The sequence below is a fragment of the Bufo bufo genome, chromosome 7 (assembly GCF_905171765.1).
Source record: "Bufo bufo chromosome 7, aBufBuf1.1, whole genome shotgun sequence".
Lineage (NCBI taxonomy): Eukaryota > Metazoa > Chordata > Amphibia > Anura > Bufonidae > Bufo > Bufo bufo.
The window spans coordinates 97,340,607-97,367,612 of NC_053395.1; the positions used below are offsets into that span (position 1 = coordinate 97,340,607).

Genomic DNA, 27,006 nt, shown 5'->3' on the forward strand with positions numbered 1-27,006 from the left:
TAAAGCCTTCTTATTTTCACTTATCTCTGGTTGTATGTTCATGGTTCCGTGACATTAGGACCAAGCCATGAATTCTGACGGTACAGGGCCATCCTCGCTACCCATGCTGGTTGCCAGACTTGATCAGCAGGATCACCTGTTGGGTCGGTTCGCTGTGGCGTTGCAAACCCTGCTTGAACGCACGGCTCATTTCGCTCCCGTTGCCGATGGATCGGTTGTCGCTCCTAATGCCGCTCCGGTTGTTGCGCCAGAGTCTACCCCGACACCTGTTGTTGCGCCTGCGGTGTTTCGGGGTATGACCGGTTCTGCCCCTCTTCCACAGCGCTTTGGGGGAGAGCCAACTCAGTGCCGAGGTTTCCTTAACCAGGTGGGCATTTATTTCGAGTTGCTGCCACATGCCTTTCCTACTGAGAGATCAAAGGTGGGCTTCTTGATCTCGCTGCTCTCGGACAAGGCCTTGGCCTGGGCCAGCCCTTTATGGGAGAACAACAATCCGGTGGTTGCCGAGTTTTCCGGTTTTGTTGCTTCTCTTCGGAAGGTATTCGATGTGCCGGCTCGTGCTGCCTCTGCTGCGAAGCTCCTTATGTCCATCAGACAGGGTTCACGATCCGTAGCTGAATACGCCATTGAGTTTCGTACCCTGGCAGCAGAGGTGGGCTGGAATAATGAGGCTCTGGTCGCTGCCTTCTCTCATGGTCTCTCGGATGCCTTGAAGGATGAGGTTGCAGCTAAGGACCTACCAGTGGAGCTCGAGTCTCTTATTTCTTTCCTGATTTTGATTGACACCAGACTCAGGGAGAGACCTTCCTTTAAGGAGAGCCTGCGGAGGTCTTCTAACAGATTGGCGTCTACGTTTGCTGTCCCACCCGTGCCTCCCTCTCCTCCCACGCCTCCTGGGGATGACTTGTCTGGGGGTGAACCCATGCAGCTGGGGTTTGCTCGCCTGTCCGAGGGGGAGAGGGTACTCCGGAGACGCGAGGGCCGATGCATGTACTGTGGTCTCGGTGGGCATTTTCGGTTGGCATGTCCGAACCGTCCGGGAAAACGCTCGTACCTGAGATCCTGTCGGGGGCAGATCTTGGGTGGAGTCTCCTCGTCCCCGGTTTCCCGTGTTGACAAACCACTGATCACTGTTGTCCTCTCCTGGGTCGGGGGCTCGGTGACGACCCAGGCGTTGGTGGACTCTGGTGCTGGTGGTTTGTTCATTGATAGTGTGTTCGCTGCCGCCAATTCCATTCCTCTGCAGGCTCGAGGTTCCCCACTGGCTCTTGAGGCGATAGACGGCAGACCCCTTCTGCCACCACACGTGACTCATGAGACCCTTCCAGTGGGGATAGCCATTGGTGCCGTTCACAGAGAGTCGGTCTGCTTCCAGGTTATTTCGTCTCCACACTACTCGGTGGTCTTGGGGTACCCCTGGCTCCAGAAGCATAATCCGACTTTCGATTGGAGATCGGTCGAGATCCTCTCGTGGTCACCGCAGTGTGGGGCTAGTTGCATCCATGGGTCTGTCAAGTTGCTGTGTACTTCCTCGGACTCTCTGTTGCCTCCTGAATATGAGGAGTACCGGGATGTATTCGATAAGGTGCGCGCGGTTGCCCTACCTCCGCACCGCCCATACGATTGTGCCATAGAGTTACAACCTGGTGCCGTTCCTCCTCGTGGCAAAGTCTATCCACTGTCGGTAGCGGAGAATGAGGCCATGGAGGAGTACGTGAGGGAGGCGCTTTCACGCGGACACATTCGCAAATCCTCGTCCCCGGCAGGGGCTGGATTTTTCTTTGTGAAAAAGAAGGGCGGTGAGTTGAGGCCTTGCATCGATTACAGGGGTCTCAATCGCATCACGATCAAGAACGCTTACCCGATACCCTTGATTTCTGAGCTGTTCGATCGCCTTAAAGGGGCCACGGTCTTTACCAAACTCGACCTAAGGGCGGCATATAACCTGGTAAGGATCAAGGCGGGCGATGAGTGGAAGACCGCGTTTAACACCAGGACCGGTCATTATGAATCCTTGGTTATGCCCTTTGGGTTGTGCAATGCGCCCGCAGTCTTTCAGGAATTCATCAACGATGTTTTCCGTGACCTGTTGCAGCAGTGTGTGGTGGTCTATTTGGATGACATCTTGGTATATTCTGAATCCATGGAGGCCCACATTCTGGATGTCAGACGAGTGTTGCAACGGTTACGAGAGAACAAGCTGTTCGGTAAGCTTGAGAAATGCGAATTTCACCGATCCCAGGTAACCTTCTTAGGTTACATCATTTCCGCTGAGGGGTTCTCCATGGATCCTGAGAAGGTTTCGGCTGTCTTACAGTGGCCCCAGCCCAGTGGTCTTCGTTCCCTGCAGCGCTTTTTGGGCTTCGTCAATTATTATCGGAAGTTCATCAGGGACTTTTCCAGGCTGGCCAAGCCTCTCACGGATCTGACCAGGAAGGGCAGTAATTCCCAGGTCTGGCCGCTCGAGGCCATCCGAGCTTTTGAGGCCCTAAAGTCCGCTTTTGTGTCGGCTCCGATTCTGTCGCATCCCAACCCTGGGTTGCCCTTTGTCCTCGAGGTGGACGCGTCTGAGACGGGAGTAGGCGCTCTTCTGTCTCAGCGTAGAACACCAGAGGGTCCTCTGCTTCCTTGTGGGTTTTACTCCCGGAAACTGTCTTCCGCGGAGTGCAACTATCAGATTGGTGACAGGGAGTTATTGGCCATCGTGCAGGCCCTTAAAGAATGGAGGCACTTGCTCGAGGGTTCGGTGGTTCCGGTTCTCATCCTGACGGACCATAAGAATCTGACCTACCTTTCGGAGGCCAAGAGATTGACACCACGTCAGGCCAGATGGGCTCTGTTCTTGTCACGTTTTAATTACGTGGTCTCCTACCTACCCGGTTCCAAGAACATCAGGGCGGATGCCTTATCACGGCAGTACTCCGAGCTGTCCAGGGAGGAGTCGATTCCGACTTCGGTCATACCTCCGAATCAGATCCTGGCCGCCATTCGCACCAGCCTGACCTCTCCCCTGGGTGAGCAGATTTTGGCGGCTCAATCTGGTGCTCCCTCTGGGAGACCCAACGGCAGATGTTTTGTGCCTGAGGAGTTGCGCATTCGGTTGTTGCGAACCTACCATAACTCCAAGACCGCGGGGCATCCTGGAAAGAATCAGCTGTCCTGGGCTGTTTCACGTCTGTTCTGGTGGCCTTCCCTACGTTCCGACATCGCCGCATATGTAGCGGCATGCTCCGTTTGTGCCCAGAGTAAGTCCCCTCGGCACCTTCCGTTGGGTCTTCTGCAACCCATAGCCACCGGGGAGCGCCCATGGTCACACCTGGGGATGGATTTCATTGTGGACCTTCCTGCATCCCGAGGCCATACGGTCATTCTCATGATTGTGGATCGGTTTTCCAAAATGTGCCACTGTGTTCCTCTCAAGAAGTTACCCTCTGCACAAGAGTTGGCCACGATTTTTGCCAGGGAGGTCTTCCGGTTGCACGGTTTGCCCAAGGAGATTGTGTCGGATCGGGGGAGTCAGTTTGTGTCCAGGTTCTGGCGCGCCTTTTGCTCCCAGTTGGGGATTCATCTCTCCTTCTCCTCGGCCTACCACCCTCAGTCCAATGGGGCCGCAGAACGATCCAATCAGGCCTTGGAGCAATTCCTTCGTTGCTATGTCTCCGATCACCAAGACAATTGGGTTGACCTCCTGCCTTGGGCTGAGTTTGCCAGGAACTCGGCGGTGAACTCTTCCTCTGGGACGTCTCCCTTCATGGCCAATTATGGGTTCCAACCTGCCGTGTTACCGGAGGTATTCTCTCCCCAGGATATTCCGGCTGTGGAGGATCACCTTTCCGTCCTACGTGCTTCTTGGGTACAGATCCAGAAGTCCCTTGAGGTCTCTGCTCAGCGCCAGAGACTCCAGGCTGATCGCAGACGAGCGCCTGCTCCTTCCTACCAGGTCGGAGACCGTGTATGGTTGTCCACCCGCAACCTCAACCTTCGAGTGCCCACTCCCAAGCTGGCGCCTCGCTTTGTTGGTCCCTTCCGAGTGCTTCGCAGGGTAAACCCGGTAGCCTATGCCCTTGCGCTTCCTCCTGGCATGCGGATCTCTAACGTGTTTCATGTCTCCCTGTTGAAGCCACTGGTGTGTAATCGTTTCACTTCCTCGGTTCCTCGGCCTCGTCCGGTCCGAGTGGGCAATCGTGAGGAGTATGAGGTGAGCAATATCCTGGACTCACGCCTGGTCCGCGGTCGGGTGCAGTTTTTGGTCCATTGGCGTGGTTATGGTCCAGAGGAGCGTTCCTGGGTTCCCTCCGCAGATGTTCATGCTCCTGCCTTGCTCCGAGCCTTCCACGCACGCTTCCCTCAGAAACCGTTTTTTGCTCCGCGGAGGAGGGGCCCTTGAGGGGGAGGTACTGTCATGGTCTTACCTTCTTGCTGTTCTCCTTCGTTTGACATGTGCTGGCGGCCATCTTGGTTTCTGGGTTTCTTGTAGCCTTCCACCCGGCGGCTCCTCCTTCCCACTGGGAGGAGCTGGATGCCTAGCTCATATATATAGGAGGTCTGTGGCTTCAGTTCCTTGCTTGGTCCTCCTGTGTTCACATGCTTCTAAGACTGCTGCTGCTTCTGGTTCCTGATTCTGGCTTCGTCTGACTACCCTGCTGGTTCCTGATCCTGGCTTCGTCTGACTACCCTGCTGGTTCCTGATCCTGGCTTCGTCTGACTACCCTGCTGGTTCCTGATCCTGGCTCCGTCTGACTACCCCTCTGGTTCCTGACCTCTGGCCTCTCAAAGACTCTGCTTCGGTTTCACCATCCGTTTGGACTTTTGCTTTACAGCTTTATTTTCAATAAAGCCTTCTTATTTTCACTTATCTCTGGTTGTATGTTCATGGTTCCGTGACAGGGATGTCTTTGAAAAGCAACAAACGCGTTTCGGGGATCTCCTTTCCCCTTCCTCAGTGGTGACATCCCAACTTCCTGTGATTCTTTTTATATCCCTTTCAAGATGCATGTAAGATCAGATCTGGAGTGAAGGATCTGGTCTGGATTGAAGGATCTGGTTTGTTCCAGACCAGATTTTGGTATTCCAGACTAGATCCTTCATTGTATGTCCGCTGCAGCGATTGTTAACTATTTTAACATTGTATTGTAACCTTATATTTTAATATATTGTGCCAATTAAATATTGTGTATCAACACCACTATTATTGCTCTATTTCCATGTGAGGGAGTGCCAGTCTCATAATATATAATAAAAAAATTAACATTTTACATATCAAACGCCTGAAAAAGTGTGAACTATTAAAATATAAAAAAATATTTCCTATGCAGTTAACGCCATTTTTTGTGTTTTATTTTTATTGAGTATCGCAATACTTTTTTATAGTTTCGAAATCGAATCAAAATTTTGGTATCATGACAACCCTTTAAGGGAGAACTAATGACTCCATGGTCTTTAAAAATTCTGCCATGGGGCGACTGTTATACACACGACAATCTTGATTTCCACCACCAAGACTGCTACCGGGTAGTGATTGTCCCCCAGTGCCCTTTGTGTTGGTTGGAGAGGAATCATTTCAAATGTGTGGGTACCTTTTATAAAACCTTATTCCAGGCTGTCACGAACCAGCGGGTGTGAACCCACTGTGCCATGTGTCCTACCCCTTCTAAGGGCATTGTATAGTGAATATTTACAGTACCCCTGATGGTGGGGATAGACTTTCCCGAGGGGAACACCAGGTCGCTACCTCTTGAGGAGGATTGGCAAAAGAGGCAGCTTGTCCCGGCAGACCATGAGGTTCCTTAGCAACGTACCAGAGGTACAGGCTTTGTCAGCAGGCTGAGTCATAACCAGGAGCAACAGGGCAGGACTGAAGGATGAGGCAGAGGTGAAGTCAAACAGACAACAGGTCAGGCAATCCGTATCGGCAACAGGAGAGTCAAGGCAAGCAGACAGGGATCAAACAGGTAGCATGGTCCAGGAATACAAGTATGAGTCAGGAACACAAGCAGATATCTGGATCCTTGACGCTGAGGCATCTGAGAAGGGGGATCAGCAACTTATATATGTGCAGGAGGGCTAGGATTGGTCAACATGAGGTCATATGAACCTACCTATAAAGCGCAGGAAGTGACATGCGCCAGCCCTTAAGGAAATGCTGCAGGAATCAAGCATGCTGTGGCCAGGGCTGAAAGGAAACACTGGCAGCAGATCACCGCTGAACATTGCGCCCATGGATCCTCAGTGATGAACATTGATGACGTTGCATGCAGCAACCGCATTGACAGTATGGAGAGGAGTGAATGTTAAAAGGGTTTGCTCATCTGCGACAATAGGGGGATATCACTAGGATATGCCCCAATTCTCTGATGGGTGCGGGTCCCAGCAGTGGGATATTTCCTAAACGGAGCCCAGAAAGTGGTGTAGGGCGCACTGCGCATGCGCAGCCACCCTCCATTCATTTCTATGGGGCTGCCGAAAATAGCCGAGGCTCAGCCATTTCCATTGAGCCCATAGAAATTAAAGGGAATGGTGGCTGGTCAATTTGGAAATTCCTACACTACAACAACAATGCACAATGCCAGCCATAATGACCCGACATTTGACCGTCAATAAAGGTTAGGCCTGTCTTCGACCACTTTAACACCAGGTTTGCTGAGGTGTACACCCCTGATAAATATGTCTGTGTAGGTGATTCCCTATTACTTTTCAAAGGGAGGGTTAGATTCCGCCAATACCCTTTTGGGGTTATTATCAATTAACTATGACTAAGAGATAGGTACATTGTTACTTATCTTTCTATCTGTGCTAATTCATCCATTTACTCCCCTCCATGGGGAATTTTCTCTACCTAGGGCTAATTGAGGGACTGACAGGGCAGGTACGAGGACAGGGAAATCCTACTATCAGGGATTGTCCCTGGGCAGAGGCTTAGTTAGGGCGGGCATAGGGAGAGTTTCCTTTTCTCCCCCATTTCTGGTCATTTCTCTAGACCTCTGTTTCCTGCCTTTGTCACTGCCTTAGTTAATTGCACCTTTATCCTGATATCAACACATTCCATTACTGGGTGTTTTCTAATGGATGCCATACGCCCAGTTGTATTTGGGCTATATCATTGTGCTTGTATTTTTTGTTCGTCTAAAATTATCGGGCGTCCTTTTATCTGATGTAGATTAAAAATGAAGTCTTAAGGGTCCTTAATTTTCCTTTTATTTGTGTTTATGCATTACAATTTACAAACTTTGTGAGATTAGCTCTGAATACACCCACAAGTTCCGCATTTACGAAGGAAAATATTCCTGGATTCAACCCCCCAGAATGCCATCCTGTCCTAGCAGTTAGTCGGAAGATCATGTGGGACTTATTGCACCCACTCCTGGATAAGGGTTACCACCTCTATGTGGATAACTATTATGCCAGCATCCTCCTATTCATGTCCTTAACTGCCAGAGGTACTGTGGCTTGCGGCACAGTACGCAAAAATCAGAGAGGCCTCCCTAGATCCCTGATGGGGCAACCACTGAGGGTGAAAGCAGAGCTCTTCTCCATGAGAACAGTGGTTAAAAGGGGTATTCCCATCTTGCTATTTCATCCTCACCTTCAGCCAGCTCTGCCGTTCACTTCCTGGTTTCCTGCTTCTAAGGCTAGGCTTAGGCAGTTTGAGTGAATGCCTACCACGCCTCTGTATGACATCACACTGAGAACTCAGTCCTTGCGTGCTCGTTCATGTGGATATACAGTTGCAAGATAAAGTATGTGAACCCTTTGGAATGATATGGATTTCTGCACAAATTGGTCATAAAATGTGATCTGATCTTCATCTAAGTCACAACAATAGATAATCACAGTCTGCTTAAACTAACAACACACAAAGAATTAAATGTTACCATGTTTTTATTGAACACACCATGTAAACATTCACAGTGCAGGTGGAAAAAGTATGTGAACCCCTAGACTAGTGACATCTCCAAGAGCTAATTGGAGTGAGGTGTCAGCCAACTGGAGTCCAATCAATGAGATGAGATTGGAGGTGTTGGTTACAGCTGCCCTGCCCTATAAAAACACACACCAGTTCTGGGTTTGCTTTTCACAAGGAGCATTGCCTGATGTGAATGAGGCCTCGCACAAAAGAGCTCTCAGAAGACCTACGATTAAGAATTGTTGACTTGCATAAAGCTGGAAAGGGTTATAAAAGTATTTACAAAAGTCTTGCTGTTCATCAGTCCACGGTAAGACAAATTGTCTATAAATGGAGAAAGTTCAGCACTGCTGCTACTCTCCCTAGGAGTGGCCGTCCTGTAAAGATGACTGCAAGAGCAAAGTGCAGACTTAGCAATGAGGTGAAGAAGAATCCTAGAGTGTCAGCTAAAGACTTACAAAAGTCTCTGGCATATGCTAACATCCCTGATAGCGAATCTACGATACGTAAAGCACTAAGCAAGAATGGGTTTCATGGGAGGATACCACAGAGGAAGCCACTGCTGTCCAAAAAAAACATTGCTGCACGTTTACAGTTTGCACAAGAGCACCTGGATGTTCCACAGCAGTACTGGCAAAATATTCTGTGGACAGATGAAACCAAAGTGGAGTTGTTTGGAAGAAACACACAACACTATGTGTGGAAAAAAAGAGGCACAGCACACCAACCTCAAAACCTCATCCCAACTGTGAGGTATGGTAGTGGGGGCATCATGGTTTGGGGCTGCTTTGCTGCGTCAGGGCCTGGACGGATTGCTATCATCGAAGGAAAAATGAATTCCCAAGTTTATCAAGACATTTTGCAGGAGAACTTAAGGCCATCTGTCCACCAGCTGAAGCTCAACAGAAGATGGGTGTTGCAACAGGACAATGACCCAAAGCATAGGAGTAAATCAACAACAGAATGTCTTAAACAGAAGAAAATCCGCCTTCTGGAGTGGCCCAGTCAGAGTCCTGACCTCAACCCGATGGAGATGCTGTGGCATGACCTCCAGAAAGCGATTTACACCAGACATCCCAAGAATATTGCTGAACTGAAACAGTTCTGTAAAGAGAAATGGTCAAGAATTACTCCTGACCGTTGTGCACGTCTGATCTGCAACTACAGGAAACGTTTGGTGGAAGTTATTGCTGCCAAAGGAGGTTCAACCAGTTATTAAATCCAAGGATTGACATACTTTTTCCACCTGCACTGTGAATGTTTACATGGTGTGTTCAATAAAAACATGGTAACATTTAATTCTTTGTGTGTTATTAGTTTAAGCAGACTGTGATTGTCTATTGTTGTGACTTAGATGAAGATCAGATCACATTTTATGACCAATTTGTGCAGAAATCCATATCATTCCAAAGGGTTCACATACTTTTTCTTGCAACTGTAATGTCCTCCACTCCATAAATGCGTCCCCTTTTTTTCCTCCATTACATCATGTGTTCCCCCTATGTTCCTCCATTCCATAATAGAATTCCTCCTGAATTGCAGAGGAACCCCTTTGTCATATATTGTAAAATCATTGGTGGATTTGGTGGTGCATTTATTCCTGTAAGAATAATACTCACATATTTTGAACTTGTCCCGGTCCTCCGGTCCTTCTACAGCACATGCTCACTCTCCACTTCGGTGAACGAAGTCTTCAGGCGACCGCGCATGCGCTGATCTATATTCTTTTGTGCTGCATCTAAAATGGAGATGCGCATGCATGGCTTTGCTTTAGACCCGGCACAAATGAATAAAGATCAGCGCATGCAAGGAGAGGCTAGCCACTGGATTCATCTGCGCAAGCGCGGCCCATTGTTGCGAGAGGTGGCCGTATCTATGGTTAACCAAACTAAACAATGAGGTAGGAGACACCTAATTTTATGAGGAAGGTTTGGGATTTGTTAATAAAAAATATATACACAAATAATCAATGGGACATCATTATCAAAATAAACTATCAATAAACTATTCCCATCAATGAGATGGGAATACCCCTTTAAGTATGAGGTTAAGCGTTTAAGTACAAGGACAAGAGGAATGTCCTTTTATTGACCACCATTCACAGTGCCACCAGTTCCCCTGCCCCTCTACAAGTTACCACTACCACTGTCCCCAAACCAGTTTGCATCCTTGATTACAACAGTCACATGGGAGAGGTTGATCTTTCAGATTAAGTTCTAAAGCCCTACAGTGCCACACGAAAAACAAAAGTGTGGTACAAAAAGCTGGCCGTGCACAGTGCGTATGTGCTATTTCAATCTGCAAACCACACAGGAACTTTCCTTCAGTTCCAAGAGGTGGTTATCAAGGCCCTAATTTTTCAAAGCCAGGCAGGGGAGGGCCCCAGTACTTCAGGAAGTCATGGTGCCCATGTTGTACCAGGGAAACATCTTTCAGGAAAAGTCCCCCAGACAGCAAGGAAGGGAAGGACCCAAAAAACATGCAGGGTGTGTTCCAAAAGGGGGATAAGTAAGGACACCATTTATCAGTGCGAAAGCTGCCCTGAAAAATCCTGCCTGTGCACATGGGCGTCCGCAGAAATTTTTCCAGGGGGGGGGGCATAATTTTATTGACATTGAAACGGGCAAGTGTATGAAGCCTAACTGCAGATATAAGAGGGTGGAACGGAACCCCGTTTGTGTACAGGGACTAAACTTTAAAATAGGAAGCCACCACAAAAGGAAAGACCAATTCTTCTTATTTCACTTGAATGTCTATTAATTCTATATTATTTTTGCACCCTTTGTTATAGTCTCAGCAATATGTTAATTTGCATTTTGTCGCCAACAAATGAAATGTTGTGTTCTGTACCTGAACGCTTCCAGGCTTTTGTCATATGTAACTTACAAGCAGATGGTCTGCAGAATACCAGGCCTACCACCAGTATTACCGCCTGCCTGCCTGGTCACCCTGACCAGGCGGGCAGGCGGTATATGATTGAAGGGGCAATACTGCCTGGTATATGGACAGCAGAGATGGCATCCTCTGGGCAGTACTGTCTATGGTCATCCTTCACCAGCACCCTGACTGCCACCTGCTTGGCCTGGCTCTCATGGCACTTCACTGCCTGCTGCTTGGCTATCAGTGACTCGCCCCACACCTAACACTCAGGGTCAGGGAGTGACTCCGTAGTCACACTGACACTGACTGACTGTCACTCACTGATAGCGAAGCAGGTGGCAGTCAGAGAGATTCTGAAGGATGAATTGACCATAGACAGTACTGCCCAGAGGATGCCATATCTGCTGTCCATATAATACCAGTATTGCCCCTTCATATACTGCCTGGTCACCCCACACCCAACACTCAGGGAGTACTGTCATCAATAAAAACAATAATAGGTTTAATTGTGGCTGGCCCACACATCTGGTTCATCAATCAGTCTGGAGATTTAATTTGTGGACGTTCATACAGAAGAAACTGTATATTGTGTGGCACAGTGTATGCTGTATGTGTATAACATAAATATATTTTACATGAAAACTTACAGTTACTTGGCTTGGCCCTTGGGGATCTCGGACGCCACTTCCACACTTTGGCCGGGGGCTCGGCAGAGCTGATGGGTTTTATCCTAATGAGAAAGATTTCATAATAAGGATTTGGAGAAGGGGCAGAGGGATAGCAGAGCAGGGAGAGGCTGGTGCTGCTACTAGGGGGTCATACCATGGGGGAGTAATAAAGCCCACCATAATGCCCCCCCCCCTAGTAGAAATAATTCTCCTTATATTAGACAGTGCAAAAATACCCCCTTGTAATGCCCCCAGTTGAGCTAATGTCCCCATAGTGCCCCCATAATGTCCCAGTATAAAATACCCCTATATAGTGCCCCCATAATGTACCAGTATAAAATACCCCTATATAGTGCCCCCAGTAAATGCTGCATAGTGCTCCTCTCCCCCTTCCTCCTAGTGCCCCCATAATGTACCAGTATAAAATGCCCCATATATAGTGCCCCAGTAGATGCCCCTCAGTGTCCCCCATAATTTGCAAGCATAAAATACCCCTTCTTAGTGCCCCCCGTAGATGAACCCATAGTATTCCTCTCCCCCTTCCCCATAGTACCCACCATAATGTGTCCCAGTATAAAATATTACTGTACAGAGCCCTCCATATAACATACCACTTCTTTGTAGCTTCGCCCTCAGTAGATGCCCCTATAGTGCCCACCAATAATGTGTTGGCAAGAAGTGCCCCCATAGTGCCCCCCAATAATGTGCCAGTAAGAAGTGACCCCATAGTGCAACCTAATAATGTGCCAGTAAGAAGTGACCCCATAGTGCAACCTAATAATGTGCCAGTAAAAAGTGCCCCCAATGATGCCCCCCCGGGCCCCGGCCTTAATGTCACATTTCTCCCCCTCCATGTTACGTTACATTATTTCTCCCCCCTCCATCATGGCAGCACACTTCCCACCCGTGACCCTCCACAAACCCCCCCACCCCCCCTCCATGGCACATTTCTCCCCCTCAGGCTCGGGCCCCTCCATGGGCCAGTGTCAGCAGCACATCCCCCCCCCCCCCGGCACATTTCTCCCACTCCATCTCATGGGCCAGTGTCAGCAGCACATCTCTCCCCCCCCCCAGGCACATTTCTCCCACTCCATCTCATGGGCCAGTGTCAGCAGCACATCTCTCCCCCCAGGCACATTTCTCCCACTCCATCTCACGGGCCAGTGTCAGCAGCACATCTCTCCCCCCCCCCCCCCCAGGCACATTTCTCCCACTCCATCTCATGGGCCACACCAGTGGCAGACATGGGATCCATGATTGGGGGGGGGGGGGGGGAGATGTGCTGCTGACACTGCCATCATCCACCATCCACTTGTTGTTATGATGTTGTACTTATGATTTATCTTTTTTTCTTTGTACAACTACAATATAAAGGCTGTATATCATTAACTTACTACTTCTGAAGTTCTGTGACTGTTGGACTGTACAGTAACTTGGAAAAGAATAAATAGGAGACTGTCACTAGTTCACTTGGAACTTGTTGGAGCCGTTACCGAACTTGTCAGTGACAGGCAGGCTCTACTCTGGGGGCGGATCTCACTGCCTGGCTGCCCTGGCAACATCACGTCACGTGCCTGTGTGCTGGCAGCTGCGAGCACGCTCCAGCAGCCACAGTACTGTCTGAGACTAGAGACAGGCAGGCCAGGCAGCGGAGCTCAGAGCGGCTCTCGGCTCACTCTTTCAGTCAGTGACGTGTGCTGAGCCTCTCAGCTGTTGTTAGCTGGCCGGCGGCCGCCCGTGCCCCGCAGCTAATTAGTAACTTTATTATTCATAATTCTTACTTAATAGTCGCGGCGCCAGGGGGGGGCACTTGCCCCCCCTTGCCCCCCCCCTGCGGACGCCCATGCCTGTGCATGCAGGATTCTTTTATAATCTACCACTCATCCATGGAGTATTAAATTAATAACAAATTTTATGGACCCTGTAGTAAAACTACAGGGTCCATAAAAAAATGAAAATAATTTAATACTCCATGGATGAGTGGTATATTATGAAAGAATCCAGCATGCACAGGCAGGATTTTTCAGGGCAGCCTTATATCTCTGATTTAGTCTGCATAGCTTACATATCCACTTTTCACCAACCACTACATATTCATTTCCCTGAAACACTGGTTTGTTCAAAGGTGACCTTTCCACCCCTTAAAATGTTCGTATAGGGGTGCACTTTCCAAAAGGGCATCACTTCTTGGGGTTTTCAATTTCTGGGGACCTCAGGATTTTTTTTACATGCGACATGGCGCCTAAAATCCATGTCTGCCAGTTCAGGCCTGCAAAATCCATATTTTGCAGTTTTCCTCTAGAGTCCTGCTGTGCACCTATACAGCAGGCTACAAGCACATATGGGGTGTTGCCATAATGGGGAGAACATGGCTAACACATACTGGGGTCCATTTACTCCTCTTACCCCTTGTGAAAGTGAAAAATTGTGGTCCGGTATTAATTTTTCTTTTTCACAGCCGTGTGCTTTTAAATCCTTTTGACAAGTGTTTCTGTCTTTTATGAAACACCTGTTCATACAGGGGTTAGTAAGAAAAGACCGGCACTCGGATTTTGTTGAAAGCAACTTCGCTTTATTCAAGCATGGAGGAGTAGAGCACAGAAGCGACACGTGTTTCGGCTCGAATGCGAGCCTTTTTCAAGCATAGTCAGTCTATACAGAACACAAATTTAAATAGTGCGCCAGCCTTGGCGTCAAAGCGTGTTGACGTCACATCACCATGACAACCGAGGTATACAAAACATTGATTGCAGCAATTACAGATATACCTGGTATTGCTGCGATTGATTTGTAAAAGTAACAATGTCTGTAATTGCTGCAATCAATGTTTTGTATACCTCGGTTGTCATGGTGATGTGACGTCAACACGCTTTGACGCCAAGGCTGGCGCACTATTTAAATTTGTGTTCTGTAGAGACTGACTATGCTTGAAAAAGGCTCTCATTCGAGCCGAAACACGTGTCGCTTCTGTGCTCTACTCCTCTATGCTTGAATAAAGCGAAGACTCTCTGGAAAACTATGAGTGCTGCAACTTTTATAAAATGACAAATAAGTCAACTTTACAAATAGTCTTAAAGAGTCTCTGTCAACATGACCAACCCTATTATACTGCCTGTTAAGGCCCTATTACACGGGCAGATAGAGCAAATGATTATGGGGAGGGAAGTGTTCCCTCCCGTCAATCGCCTGCTCGCTAGAGGAGGAGACGGCTGTTATTACATGCCGTGTAGTAGGCGCTCTGCTGCTGGTAAACAATGAGACAGTATAGGGACAAGCGATGCATTAGCAATCGCTGATCGCTTGCTGGCAGCAGAGCCCCTGTTACATGGCTCAATCTGCTGGTGGCAAACTACAATTTTTTTTACATGTTAAAAGATTTCAATTACCCGATGAACAAGCATTTTCTCGTTCATCAAGTAATCTGCAGCAGTATTACACTGCCAGATGATCGCTAATGAGCATTCATATTATTCATATGCATATTAGCACATTGAAGAACCAGGGGGCAGGGCTGAATAAATAGAACACTGCTTTTGTAATGCCCCTGTGCTCTGCCCCCTCCCTTCCCTTGATTGACAGGGCTAGACATCAGCATGCTGAGGGCAGAGGTGTGTCCTAGCATGAGCAGATCATATACACTACCTACTATAGCTTTACCGTGTTGAGAATAGATGTTTTACTATACTTAGAAAGCTAATACATATCACTGGTTTATTCACTGACACAATATGTAATTATACAGACACCAGTAATATGCATTCGCTTTCTAAGTTATAAAACCACTCTTTTAAATATGTTAAGTGCTCATTTGCATATTAATAAAAATGCAGATGTTCTGCAGCTGTTTAACATACAGACAAAAAAAAAGGTATAATTTTAATCAGTATGCCTGGTTTAATAGGGTTGATCATTCTGACAGAGGTTCTTTAATTAAGAATGTGCTATTGTTTTGTGGCTACAAGCTGATATTCTGAAGTTTGGAAGGCAATATCCTTGCAGCTGGGAATGTTGAAGCCCGGTTCTGTTTTTGGCAACCCCCAATAGCTCCATGTCACTTATATTGTACTTTGACCCTCTTTTAAAATAAAATCCCAGAAAACATATATGTAATAGGATAGCTTTTGAGTGACATGTACTTGAAAAATTAACTGCAGTGGTGACACACTTTTTATGCTTTATACACCTAAACATCCCAGACTGGGAGGGAGAAATCATATGGAAATAGACACCACTGCAATGCTTTTATGCATTGGTGCTTAGTTCTGTGGGTGACATAAAGAGTGAGGGGATGACTTATATTTCATGTAATTTAAAAGCACTTTTATTCTTGATGAAGAAGTGGCTGTTCACATGGCTTTTTTTAAAAGCAGAATTTAGTGCGGATTCCACGTCAAACAGTTGCTGGCGACTGTGTGTAATTTGTCTCCCATTATTTTCAATGGGAGGACATGATTTATGGCTGCAATCAATGCAAGAAAGGACTTTTCCATTCTGGGGCACTTGTGGCTATGAACCTCAGAAGCATAAATAACTGTAGGCCTTCCATTGAAAACCATATGTGGCAAATTCCACACAGCCATTGCAGGCTTTTTAGTGGGTAATCTGCACCAAATTCCATTATCAAAAGATGCCATGTGAACAGGTTCTAAGAGGGCGTGATGAAGAAAACACCTTTATACCAGTTTCACACAGTCAGTATTTCTCATCACTGTTTGTAAGCCAAAACCGGTTGTGGAATCTATAGACAAAAGGTATAATGAATGGTATGTGCCTCTTCTGTGTCTTGGTTCCACTTCTGGTTTTGGCTTATAAATACTGATGAAAAATACTGACACTGTGAAAGTGGTATTAAAAGGGTTTCCCAGCATCGAAGCCATTATCCCAATGTTTCTAACCTGTGTCCCATTAGTAACACACTAATAAACCCCAAACAACTAACCAATGTAATTTGTATTGATATTTTATTTTCCTAGACTGAGAGTCATAAGAAAATGGAAAGTTATTGCATTAACCCAACTGATCTGTCAGATGAGATACTTCTACAAATTCTAAGCCACGTACCAAGCACAGATCTGATATTAAATGTGAAGAATTCATGTCATAAATTTGCCGCTTTATGTCTTGACAAGAGCCTTACCAACAGTGTAGTTCTCCATAAACAGTATCAAGTAAGTTTTTCTTCGATTTTGCTAAATCATGTATCGAAAGAGCAAGGCCTTTTTCATGATGGCCATTCGCACATGACTAGAGTGTCGCTGAGTGTCTTTGATAGCAATAGGGAGAGCAGAAGTGGGGAATTTGTATTGTATGTCCTTGCTTTTCTGAACATAATAAATTTGCAGCAACATGTGAAATTGGCCTAAAAAGGTGGAATTGCTGTTAACAATTGTAATATTGTGAATTATTTTGATGGTAAGTCAAAATCCATGGTTTAAAAGGAGACACCACTGTGATATCCTGATGAAAATGTTCTTCATGTCATCACTGAGTGCACCGCAGTTAATGAGCAAAACATCTGAAAAGAAATAGAGGATATGCAGTTTCAGGGACATTATAACTAGGGATGAGCGAATTGACTTCGACTTCGGATGAAACATCCGAAGTTGATTCGCATAAATCTTCGTTCCAATACTGTACGGAGCAGGAGCTCCGTAAAGTATTAAAATGTATCGGCTCCGATGAGACAAAGTTATTTCTTAGCGAAGTCTCGCGAGACTTCGGATAATAACTTTATAAATTAATTTGTACTGTAAAAAACTATCCCCCGAACTCTGTTCGGTTCCAAGATATCACTTGGAACAAAACCCGAGTTCGGGAAACGTTATTTTACAGTGCAAATAAATTTATTAAGTTATTAACCGAAGCAATAACTTCGGCTCATCGGAGACAATACATTCTAATACTAAAACGAAGATTTATGCGAATCGCCTTCAGATGTTTCATCCAAAGTCGATTCGCTCACCCCTAATTATAACATTTGAAGTTAATCTACAAGCTGAGGCTCCATTCAGACGTCCGCACTTTGGGTCCAGATCAGTTCCGCTATTATGCAGAACGGGTGCGGACCCATTCATTTTCAATGGGGACGGAAAAGATGAGGACAACATAGTGTGCTGTCCGCATCCGTGTTTCTGGTCCGCGGCTCCGCCACAAAAAAGAACATCTCCTTTTCTTGTCCGCAGCTGCAATTTGCAGATCCGCAAAATGCTGGACCCTGATGGAAGCATTTATTTACTTTTTTCCCTCTGCAACTTCCAAACAAGAACCAATCTCGCATTTTCAATGTCCTTTTCGTGTTCAGCACCACAATGTTACGTAAAATTATTTAATCATGTCTCCTTCACAAAAAACTTTCAAATTTTTGTAGAACAATTTTTTCTGCTTTTTTATTTTCTGCCTTCCAGGAGCCATAACTTTTTTATTTTTCTGTTCACATAGCCAAATCAGAGCTGGTAAATTGGGTGGAATTGGGAAAAAAAAGAATTCTGCTATTGTTTATGGGTTTTGTTTTTCACGGCATTCCCTATGTGGTTAACTTTATTTTGCAGATCAGTATAACTACAGCGATAACACATTTTTCTTATGTTTTCATACTTTGTAAGTAGCTGAGGGGGTGCCATTTTTAAAGGGGTTCTCTTGGTATTATGAAAATACAAGCATTTATTGGATCTAAGAAAGAAAGATGGCTTCATTAATATCCGTCCACTGCGCCACCAATGCTGCCATCCCAAACCAATGCTGTATTCGCATGGGCTGCAAGCTCTCTGACAAGGTGTTCGTGCTTCTTTTCCTGTTCGACTGCTTAGTAGTAAATGCAGCCAAACAAGAAAAGAAGTGCAAACATCCGGTCAAGACCCGAATGGAAGAGATCTCAGTCTGTACAATAACAGTGACGCAGGGGACGGGAATATACAGTACAGACCAAAAGTTTGGACACACCTTCTCATTCAAAGAGTTTTCTTTATTTTCATGACTATGAAGGCATCAAAACTATGAATTAACACATGTGGAATTATATACATAACAAACAAGTGTGAAACAACTGAAAATGTCATATTCTAGGTTCTTCAAAGTAGCCACATTTTGCTTTGATTACTGCTTTGCACACTCTTGGCATTCTCTTGATGAGCTTCTAGAGGTAGTCACCTGAAATGGTCTTCCAACAGTCTTGAAGGAGTTCCCAGAGATGCTTAGCACTTGTTGGCCCTTTTGCCTTCACTCTGTGGTCCAGCTCACCCCAAACCATCTAGATTGGGTTCAGGTCCAATGACTGTGGAGGCCGGGTCATCTGGCGCATCACCCCACCACTCTCCTTCATGGTCAAATAGCCCTTACTTTCAAAGTTTTCCCAATTTTTCGGCTGACTGACTGACCTTCATTTCTTAAAGTAATGATGGCCACTTGTTTTTCTTTACTTAGCTGCTTTTTTCTTGCCATAATACAAATTCTAACAGTCTATTCAGTAGGACTATCAGCTGTGTATCCACCTGACTTCTCCTCAACGCAACTGATGGTCCCAACCCCATTTATAAGGCTAGAAATCCCACTTATTAAGCCTGACAGGGCACACCTGTGAAGTGAAAACCATTTCAGGGGACTACCTCTTGAAGCTCATCAAGAGAATGCCAAGAGTGTGTAAAGCAGTAATCAAAGCAAAAGGTGGCTACTTTGAAGAACCTAGAATATTACATATTTTCAGTTGTTTCACACTTGTTTGTTATGTATATAATTCCACATGTGTTAATTCATAGTTTTGATGCCTTCAGTGTGAATCTACAATTTTCATAGTCATGAAAATAAAGAAAACTCTTTGAATGAGAAGGTGTGTCCAAACTTTTGGTCTGTACTGTATATTAACAAAACCATCCTTTTCCCCCTTCTCCCACAGCAGCACTATAGAGAGAGAGAGAGAGAGAGAGAGAGAGAGAGGGAGGGGAGCCACCTCCCAGGGACAGAAAATATAGAATATAAAACTGTGGAGCTTCTCTTCCTGCCTTAGTGGTTTCCTGTCCCTGGAGTAGGAGACCTACAGTTTCTTTCAAAGTTCTCTTACCATTTATCTTGACAATCCGGGGAGTCCCTGGAGGGTCTGCTGTTATCTGCTGGTTTAAACCCTAGGAGGTGTGAGTGTTCAGGGGCTCCTAAGACCACTTAAAGCAAATCCATGGCTGCTATGATGGATGTATTGCCATGGAGGATAATCCGGGAACGTTGGCGGCTGACATACTTCAAGTTGAGGCATTGAAGTTCCGGAAGTGACGTATGCAGCAAATACGTATTTTCTTATTTATGGATTCCACTCACTTTTTCCCATAAGCTGACTGCATGACCACCCTGTGGAAAGCTAGGCAGTTCAACAGGTCAACGGAGAACATGAGTTTTTTTCCCCTCATCCCTCCTTAACCCCCTCTCCTTGTCACCAGTGTGGGCCGCCCTGGAAATTACTATTAAAGGAAATGTGTCCTCAGAAAATTACCTATTGTTTAAATCAAATTTTTATGTTTAACATATTTTTAAAGAATTTTTGATCATACTCTAAGCTTATCTATTCTTTTCTTGTACAATGATCTCTGCACAGATCACAGAGCATGCCTAAAAAACTCCCCATAGAAGTCAATGATGTCCACTCCTGACCATTGTGTCTATGGACCATATGGCTGTAGTAAAGCAATTTTCTCAATACTTTCTAAATGATGTTAAGAACAGCTCCCTTAATCATGTTCAGTAAATAGAATAAAAAACTTGTTTGTTATGTATATAATTCCACATGTGTTAATTCATAGTTTTGATGCCTTCAGTGTGAATCTACAATTTTCATAGTCCTGAAATAAAGAAAACTCTTTGAATGAGAAGGTGTGTACAAACTTTTGGTCTGTACTGTATGTAAATGAGGCAAGTAAGGAGCCCAAGGGGCTGTTACTAATGTTTCTGGAGCCCAGTCATGCCCACTGTGAAGGAGCCCAGCACTGCCCGCATCCTCCGAATCTCCTCCTTGCTCCCGGACGTCACAAAGTTAGAGCGCCGTAATATCGCAGCTAGCGCATGCGCAGTTCGTTTACTGCATCCAGCACAGGGAAGGAACACTATGCCGGTACTGACATGCCGCATACTCGCGCATGTGCGAAATAACTGCGCTCTAACTTGGTGACCTCGGGGAGCAAGGAGGAGATTCTGAGGATGCGGGGCGGTGCTTGGCTCCTTCACAGTGGGCGTGGCTGGTCTCCAGAAACGTTAGTAACAGCCCCTTGTGCTCCTTACTTGCCTCATTTACATATATATAAAATATTTTTTTTTCCTAAATAAAAGCTCTCAGAGCTATGGGGAATATATATTGCGGATGTGCTAGCAGCGATCTAGCAGCACATGTCCGCAGCTCTATAGGCAAAATCCAGATGACAGAATCCATTTAACCACCTCAGCTCCCCTAGCTTAAACACTCTTAATGACCAGACCACTTTTTACACTTCTGCACTACACTACTTTCACCATTTATTGCTCGGTCATGCAACTTACCACCCAAATGAATTTTACCTCCTTTTCTTCTCACTAATAGAGCTTTCATTTGGTGGTATTTCATTGCTGCTGACATTTTTACTTTTTTTGTTATTAATCGAAATTTAACAATTTTTTTTGCAAAAAAATGACATTTTTCACTTTCAGTTGTAAAATTTTGCAAAAAAAACAACATCCATATATAAATTTTTCTCTAAATTTATTGTTCTACATGTCTTTGATAAAAAAAAAAATGTTTGGGTAAAAAAAAAAAATGGTTTGGGTAAAAGTTATAGCATTTACAAACTATGGTACAAAAATGTGAATTTCCGCTTTTTGAAGCAGCTCTGACTTTCTGAGCACCTGTTATGTTTCCTGAGGTTCTACAATGCCCAGACAGTACAAACACCCCACAAATGACCCCATTTCAGAAAGTAGACACCCTAAGGTATTCGCTGATGGGCATAGTGAGTTCATAGAACTTTTTATTTTTTTGTCACAAGTTAGCGGAAAATGATGATTTTTTTTTATTTTATTTTTTTCTTACAAAGTCTCCACTAACTTGTGACAAAAAATAAAAACTTCCATGAATTCACTATGCCCATCACGAAATACCTTGGGGTGTCTTCTTTCCAAAATGGGGTCACTTGTGGGGTAGGCATTTTAGGGGCCCGAATGCTTGAGAAGTGGTTTGAAATCAAAATCTGTAAAAAATGGCCGGTGAAATCCGAAAGGTGCTCTTTGGAATGTGGGCCCCTTTGCCCACCTAGGCTGCAAAAAAGTGTCACACATCTGGTATTGCCGTACTCAGGAGAAGTTGGGCAATGTGTTTTGGGGTGTCATTTTACATATACCCATGCTGGGTGAGAGAAATATCTTTTACAAAAGACAACTTTTCCCATTTTTTATACAAAGTTGGCATTTGACCAAGATATTTATCTCGCCCAGCATGGGTATATGTAAAATGACACCCCAAAACACATTGCCCAACTTCTCCTGAGTACGGCAATACCACATGTGACGTCTGAATGGAGCCTTACAGGGGGGTGATCAATGACAGGGGGGTGATCAATGACAGGGGGGTGATCAGGGAGTCTATATGGGGTGATCACCCCCCTGTCATTGATCACCCCCCTGTAAGGCTCCATTCAGATGTCCGTACGTGTTTTGCGGATCCGATCCATGTATCCGTGGATCCGTAAAAAACATACGGACGTCTGAATGGAGCCTTACAGGGGGGTGATCACCCCCCTGTCATTGATCACCCCCCTGTAAGGCTCCATTCAGACGTCCGTATGTGTTTTGCGGATCCGATCCATTTATCCGTGGATCTGTAAAAAACATACGAACTTTTGAATGGAGCCTTACAGGGGGGTGATCAATGACAGGGGGGTGATCAATAACAGGGGGGTGATCAGGGAGTCTATATGGGGTGATAACCCCCCTGTCATTGATCACCCCCCTGTAAGGCTCCATTCAGATGTCCGTATGTGTTTTGTGGATCCGATCCATGTATCCGTGGATCTGTAAAAAAACATACGGACGTCTGAATGGAGCCTTACAGGGGGTGATCAATGACAGGGGGATGATCAATGACAGGGGGGTGATCAATGACATGGGGTTGATCAGGGAGTCTATATGGGGTGATCACCCCCCTGTAAGGCTCTAGTCAGACGTCTGTATGTGTTTTGCGGATCCGATCCATGTATCAGTGGATCCGTAAAAAACATACGGACGTCTGAACGGAGCCTTACAAGGGGGTGATCAATGACAGGGGGGTGATCAGGGAGTCTATATGGGGTGATCAGGGGTTAATAAGTGACGGGGGAGGGGGTGTAGTGTAGTGGTGTTTGGTGCTACTTATTACTGAGCTGCCTGTGTCCTCTGGTGGTCGATCCAAGCAAATGGGACCACCAGAGGACCAGGTAGCAGGTATATTAGACGCTGTTATCAAAACAGCATATAACATACCTGTTAGGGGTTAAAAAAATCGCATCTCCAGCCTGCCAGCGAACGATCGCCGCTTGCAGGCTGGAGATCCACTCGCTTACCTTCCGATCCTGTGAACGCGCGCGCCTGTGTGCGCGCGTTCACAGGAAATCTCGCGAGAGGACGCGTATATGCGTCCAGGAGGAATGAATCGACCGCCTCCAGGACGCGTCCCTGCGTTCGGCATTCAGGAGGCGGTTAACCACCTCAGCCCCCCTAGCTTAAACACCCTTAATGACCAGACCACTTTTTACAATTCTGCACTACACTACTTTCACGGTTTATTGCTCGGTCATGCAACTTACCACCCAAATTAATTTTACCTCCTTTTCTTCTCACTAATAAATCTTTCATTTGGTGGTATTTCATTGCTGCTGACATTTTAACTTTTTTTTGTTATTAATCGAAATTTACCTAAATTTTAGCAAAAAATGAAATTTTTCACTTTCAGTTGTAATATTTTTTTTTATATATATATATATATATTTTATATAAATCTTTCTCTAAATTTATTGTTCTACATGTCTTTGATTAAAAAAAATGCAATAAGTGTATATTTATTGGTTTGGGCAAAAGTTATAGCGTTTACAAACTATGGTACAAAAATGTGAATTTCCGCATTTTGAAGCAGCTCTGACTTTCTGAGCCCTTGTCATGTTTCCTGAGGTTCTGCAATGCCCAGACAGTAGAAAAACCCCAGAAATGACCCCATTTCGGAAAGTAGACACCCTAAGGTATTCGCTGATGGGCATAGTGAGTTCATAGAACTTTTTATTTTTTGTCACAAGTTAGTGGAAAATTATGATTTTTTTTCTTTCTTTTTCTTACAAAGTCTCATATTCTACTAACTTGTGACAAAAAATAAAAACTTCCATGAACTCACTATGCCCATCACGAAATACTTTGGGGTGTCTTCTTTCCAAAATGGGGTCACTTGTGGGGTAGTTATACTGCCATGGCATTTTAGGGGCCCTAATGCGTGAGAAGTAGTTTTGAAATTCAAATGTGTAAAAAATGGCCTGTGAAATCCTAAAGGTGCTCTTTAGAATTTGGGCCCCTTTGCCCACCTAGGCTGCAAAAAAGTGTCACACGTGTGGTATCTCCGTACTCAGTAGAAGTTGGGCAATGTGTTTTGGGGTGTCTTTTTACATATACCCATGCTGGGTGAGAGAAATATCTCTCTAAAAGACAACTTTTCCAATTTTTTTATACAAAGTTGTCATTTGACAGAGATATTTCTCTCACCCAGCATGGGTATATGTAAAAAGACACCCCAAAACACATAGCCCTACTTCTCCTGAGTACGGCGATACCACATGTGTGACACTTTTTTGCAGCCTAGTTGGGCAAAGGGGCCCAAATTCTAAAGAGCACCTTTAGGATTTCACAGGGCATTTTTGACACATTTGCATTTCAAACTACTTCTCATGTATTAGGGCCCCTAAAATGCCAGGGCAGTATAAATACACCACAAGTGACCCCATTTTGGAAAGAAGACACCCCAAGGTATTCTGTGAGGGGCATGGTGAGTTCCTAGAATGATTATTTTTTGGCACAAGTTAGCGGAAAATGATGATTTTTTTATTTTTATTTTTTCCTTACAAAGTCTCATATTCCACTAACTTGTGACAAAAAAGAAAAACTTCCATGAACTCACTATGCCCATCACGAAATACCTTGGGGTGTCTTCTTTCCAAAATGGGGTCACTTGTTCGGTAGTTATACTGCCCTGGCATTTTAGGGGCCCTAATGCGTGAGAAGTAGTTTGAAATTCAAATGTGTAAAAAATGTCCTGTGAAATCCTAAAGGTGCTCTTTAGAATGTGGGCCCCTTTGCCCAACTAGGCTGCAAAAAAGTGTCACACATGTGGTATCGCCGTACTCAGGAGAAGTAGGGCTATGTGTTTTGGGGTGTCTTTTTACATTTACCCATGCTGGGTGAGAGAATTATCTCTGTAAAAGTCAACTTTTCCCATTTTGTTATACAAAGTTGTCATTTTAGAGAGATATTTCACTCACCCAGCATGGGTATATGTAAAAAGACACCCCAAAACGCATTGCCCTACTTCTCCTGAGTACGGCGATACCACATGTGTGACACTTTTTTGCAGCCTAGGTGCGCAAAGGGGCCCAAATTCCTTTTAGGAGGGCATTTTTAGACATTTGGATTCCAGACTTCTTCTCACGCTTTAGGGCCCCTAAAATTCCAGGGCAGTATAAATACCCCACATGTGACCCCATTTTGGAAAGAAGACACCCCAAGGTATTCTGTGAGGTGCATGGTGAGTTCATAGAATATTTTTTTTTTTTGGCACAAGTTAGAGGAAATTGATTTTTTTTAGTTTTTTCTCACAAAGTCTCTCTTTCCACTTACTTGTGACAAAAAGTTCAATCTTTCATGGACTCAATATGCCCCTCAGCGAATACCTTGGGGTGTCTTCTTTCCAAAATGGGGTCACTTGTGGGGTATTTATACTGCCCTGGCATTTTAGGGGCCCTAAAGCGTGAGAAGAAGTCTGGAATATAAATGTCTAAAAATTTTTACGCTTTTGGATTCCGTGAGGGGTATGGTGAGTTCATGTGAGATTTTATTTAATTGTCACAAGTAAGTGGAATATGAGACTTTGTAATAAAAAAAACAAAAAAACAAAAAATCACTTTCCGCTAACTTGTGACAAAAAAAATTAAAATCTTCTGAACCTTCCATGCCCCTCAAAAGTGATCTTTTTATAGCGCCGCAGTGATTTTACGGTGTTTTTGTAGTGATCAGAAAAAATAAAATTCTGTCACTGCGGTGGGGCAGACTGAACGCAGACTTAGCGCCCAGCCCACCGCATCTCAGTCACTGATTCGCTGATTAGCGTATCGCTAATCAGCATTTGTACTGTTATAGTATCTGTAAGTGATCAGAACTGATCACAGTCAGATCTATAATAGTATTAGTGTCACCTTAGTTCGCCCTCCACCCAAAACGCAGTGTTTGCCTGATCGGTCGCCCACACGTGCGTTCACCCACGCCCGCCCCGCCGCAGTGCCAAAAAATTATTATTTTTTTGATCACTGCACAATCATTTTACAAGCGCTGCGGCGATAAAAAAAATTAGTTTTGATATTTTTTATCAATCGCAGCGGCCTTTGGTACTTCGCTAGCCTCCCATTTGTAAGACAGGCTTGCTTTTTTCCTTGGGTAGTCTCAGGGAATACCCCCTAAATTTAGTTGACCAAATGGCAAACAAGGGGTATTCTTCTGAAGAGGCCTACAGGATTCTGACCCAGTCGGATGAGGAATGGGAACCCTCATCTGACGAATCCAGGGGGTCAGAATATGAACCTGTAGAAAGCAGTGGCAGTCTGACCCAAAGTTCGGACGAGGAGGTTGAGGTCCCTGATACCACCAGGTGTACACAGCCCCGTGTTGCTAGACCACAGGTTGCGCAGGATCTGCTTCAAGGGCAGCAGAGTGGGGCTGGCGCTGTCTGATTACGCGGTGAGGCATACACCAGCAGCGCAGCCCATCCTGGACCTAGTACCAGCACTGCCGTACAACATGGTGAAGTGGCGAGCACCAGAAGGGAAGTTGAAGCTGGTACGGTGGCACGTGCATTAGTTCCCCCGTCGCAGCAACCGCACAGACAGGCCCGTAGAGCCCCTAGAGTCCCTGAGGTGCTGGCAAACCCTGATTGGTAGCCCCCAACTTCAGCCGCACCTGTAGTTCCCCCTTTCACCGCCCAGTCTGGATTTCGGGTTGAGACAGCTCAGATCGGTTCGGCACTGTTTTTTTTTGAGCTGTTCTTGACTGCCGAGCTCTTGGACTTAGTTGTGGCAGAAACAAACCGATATGCCACTGAATTTATAGCCGCCAACCCGGGAAGCTTTTATGCCCAGTCTTTCCGGTGGAAACCCGTCAAAGTTTCCAAATTTAAAAATTTTCTGGGCCTTCTCCTCAACATGGGCTTAACCAAAAAGCATGAATTGCGGTCATATTGGTCCACGAACCCAATTCATCACATGCCCATGTTCTCTGCTGCCATGTCCAGGACACGATTTGAGACCATCCTGCATTTCCTGCACTTTA

The 27,006-nt window shown here is 45.5% G+C and overlaps 1 protein-coding gene across 1 annotated transcript in view; it reads left to right on the forward strand.

Annotated features, from left to right (window-relative positions):
* The window catches only part of FBXL18 (F-box and leucine rich repeat protein 18), a 426,048-nt gene that overhangs the window by 164,749 nt on the left and 234,293 nt on the right, over positions 1-27,006 (forward strand). The window contains exon 2 of the mRNA XM_040440570.1: positions 16,425-16,619. Within this exon, the coding sequence (XP_040296504.1) occupies positions 16,425-16,619 (195 nt within the window). The remainder of the gene's footprint in view (positions 1-16,424; positions 16,620-27,006) is intronic.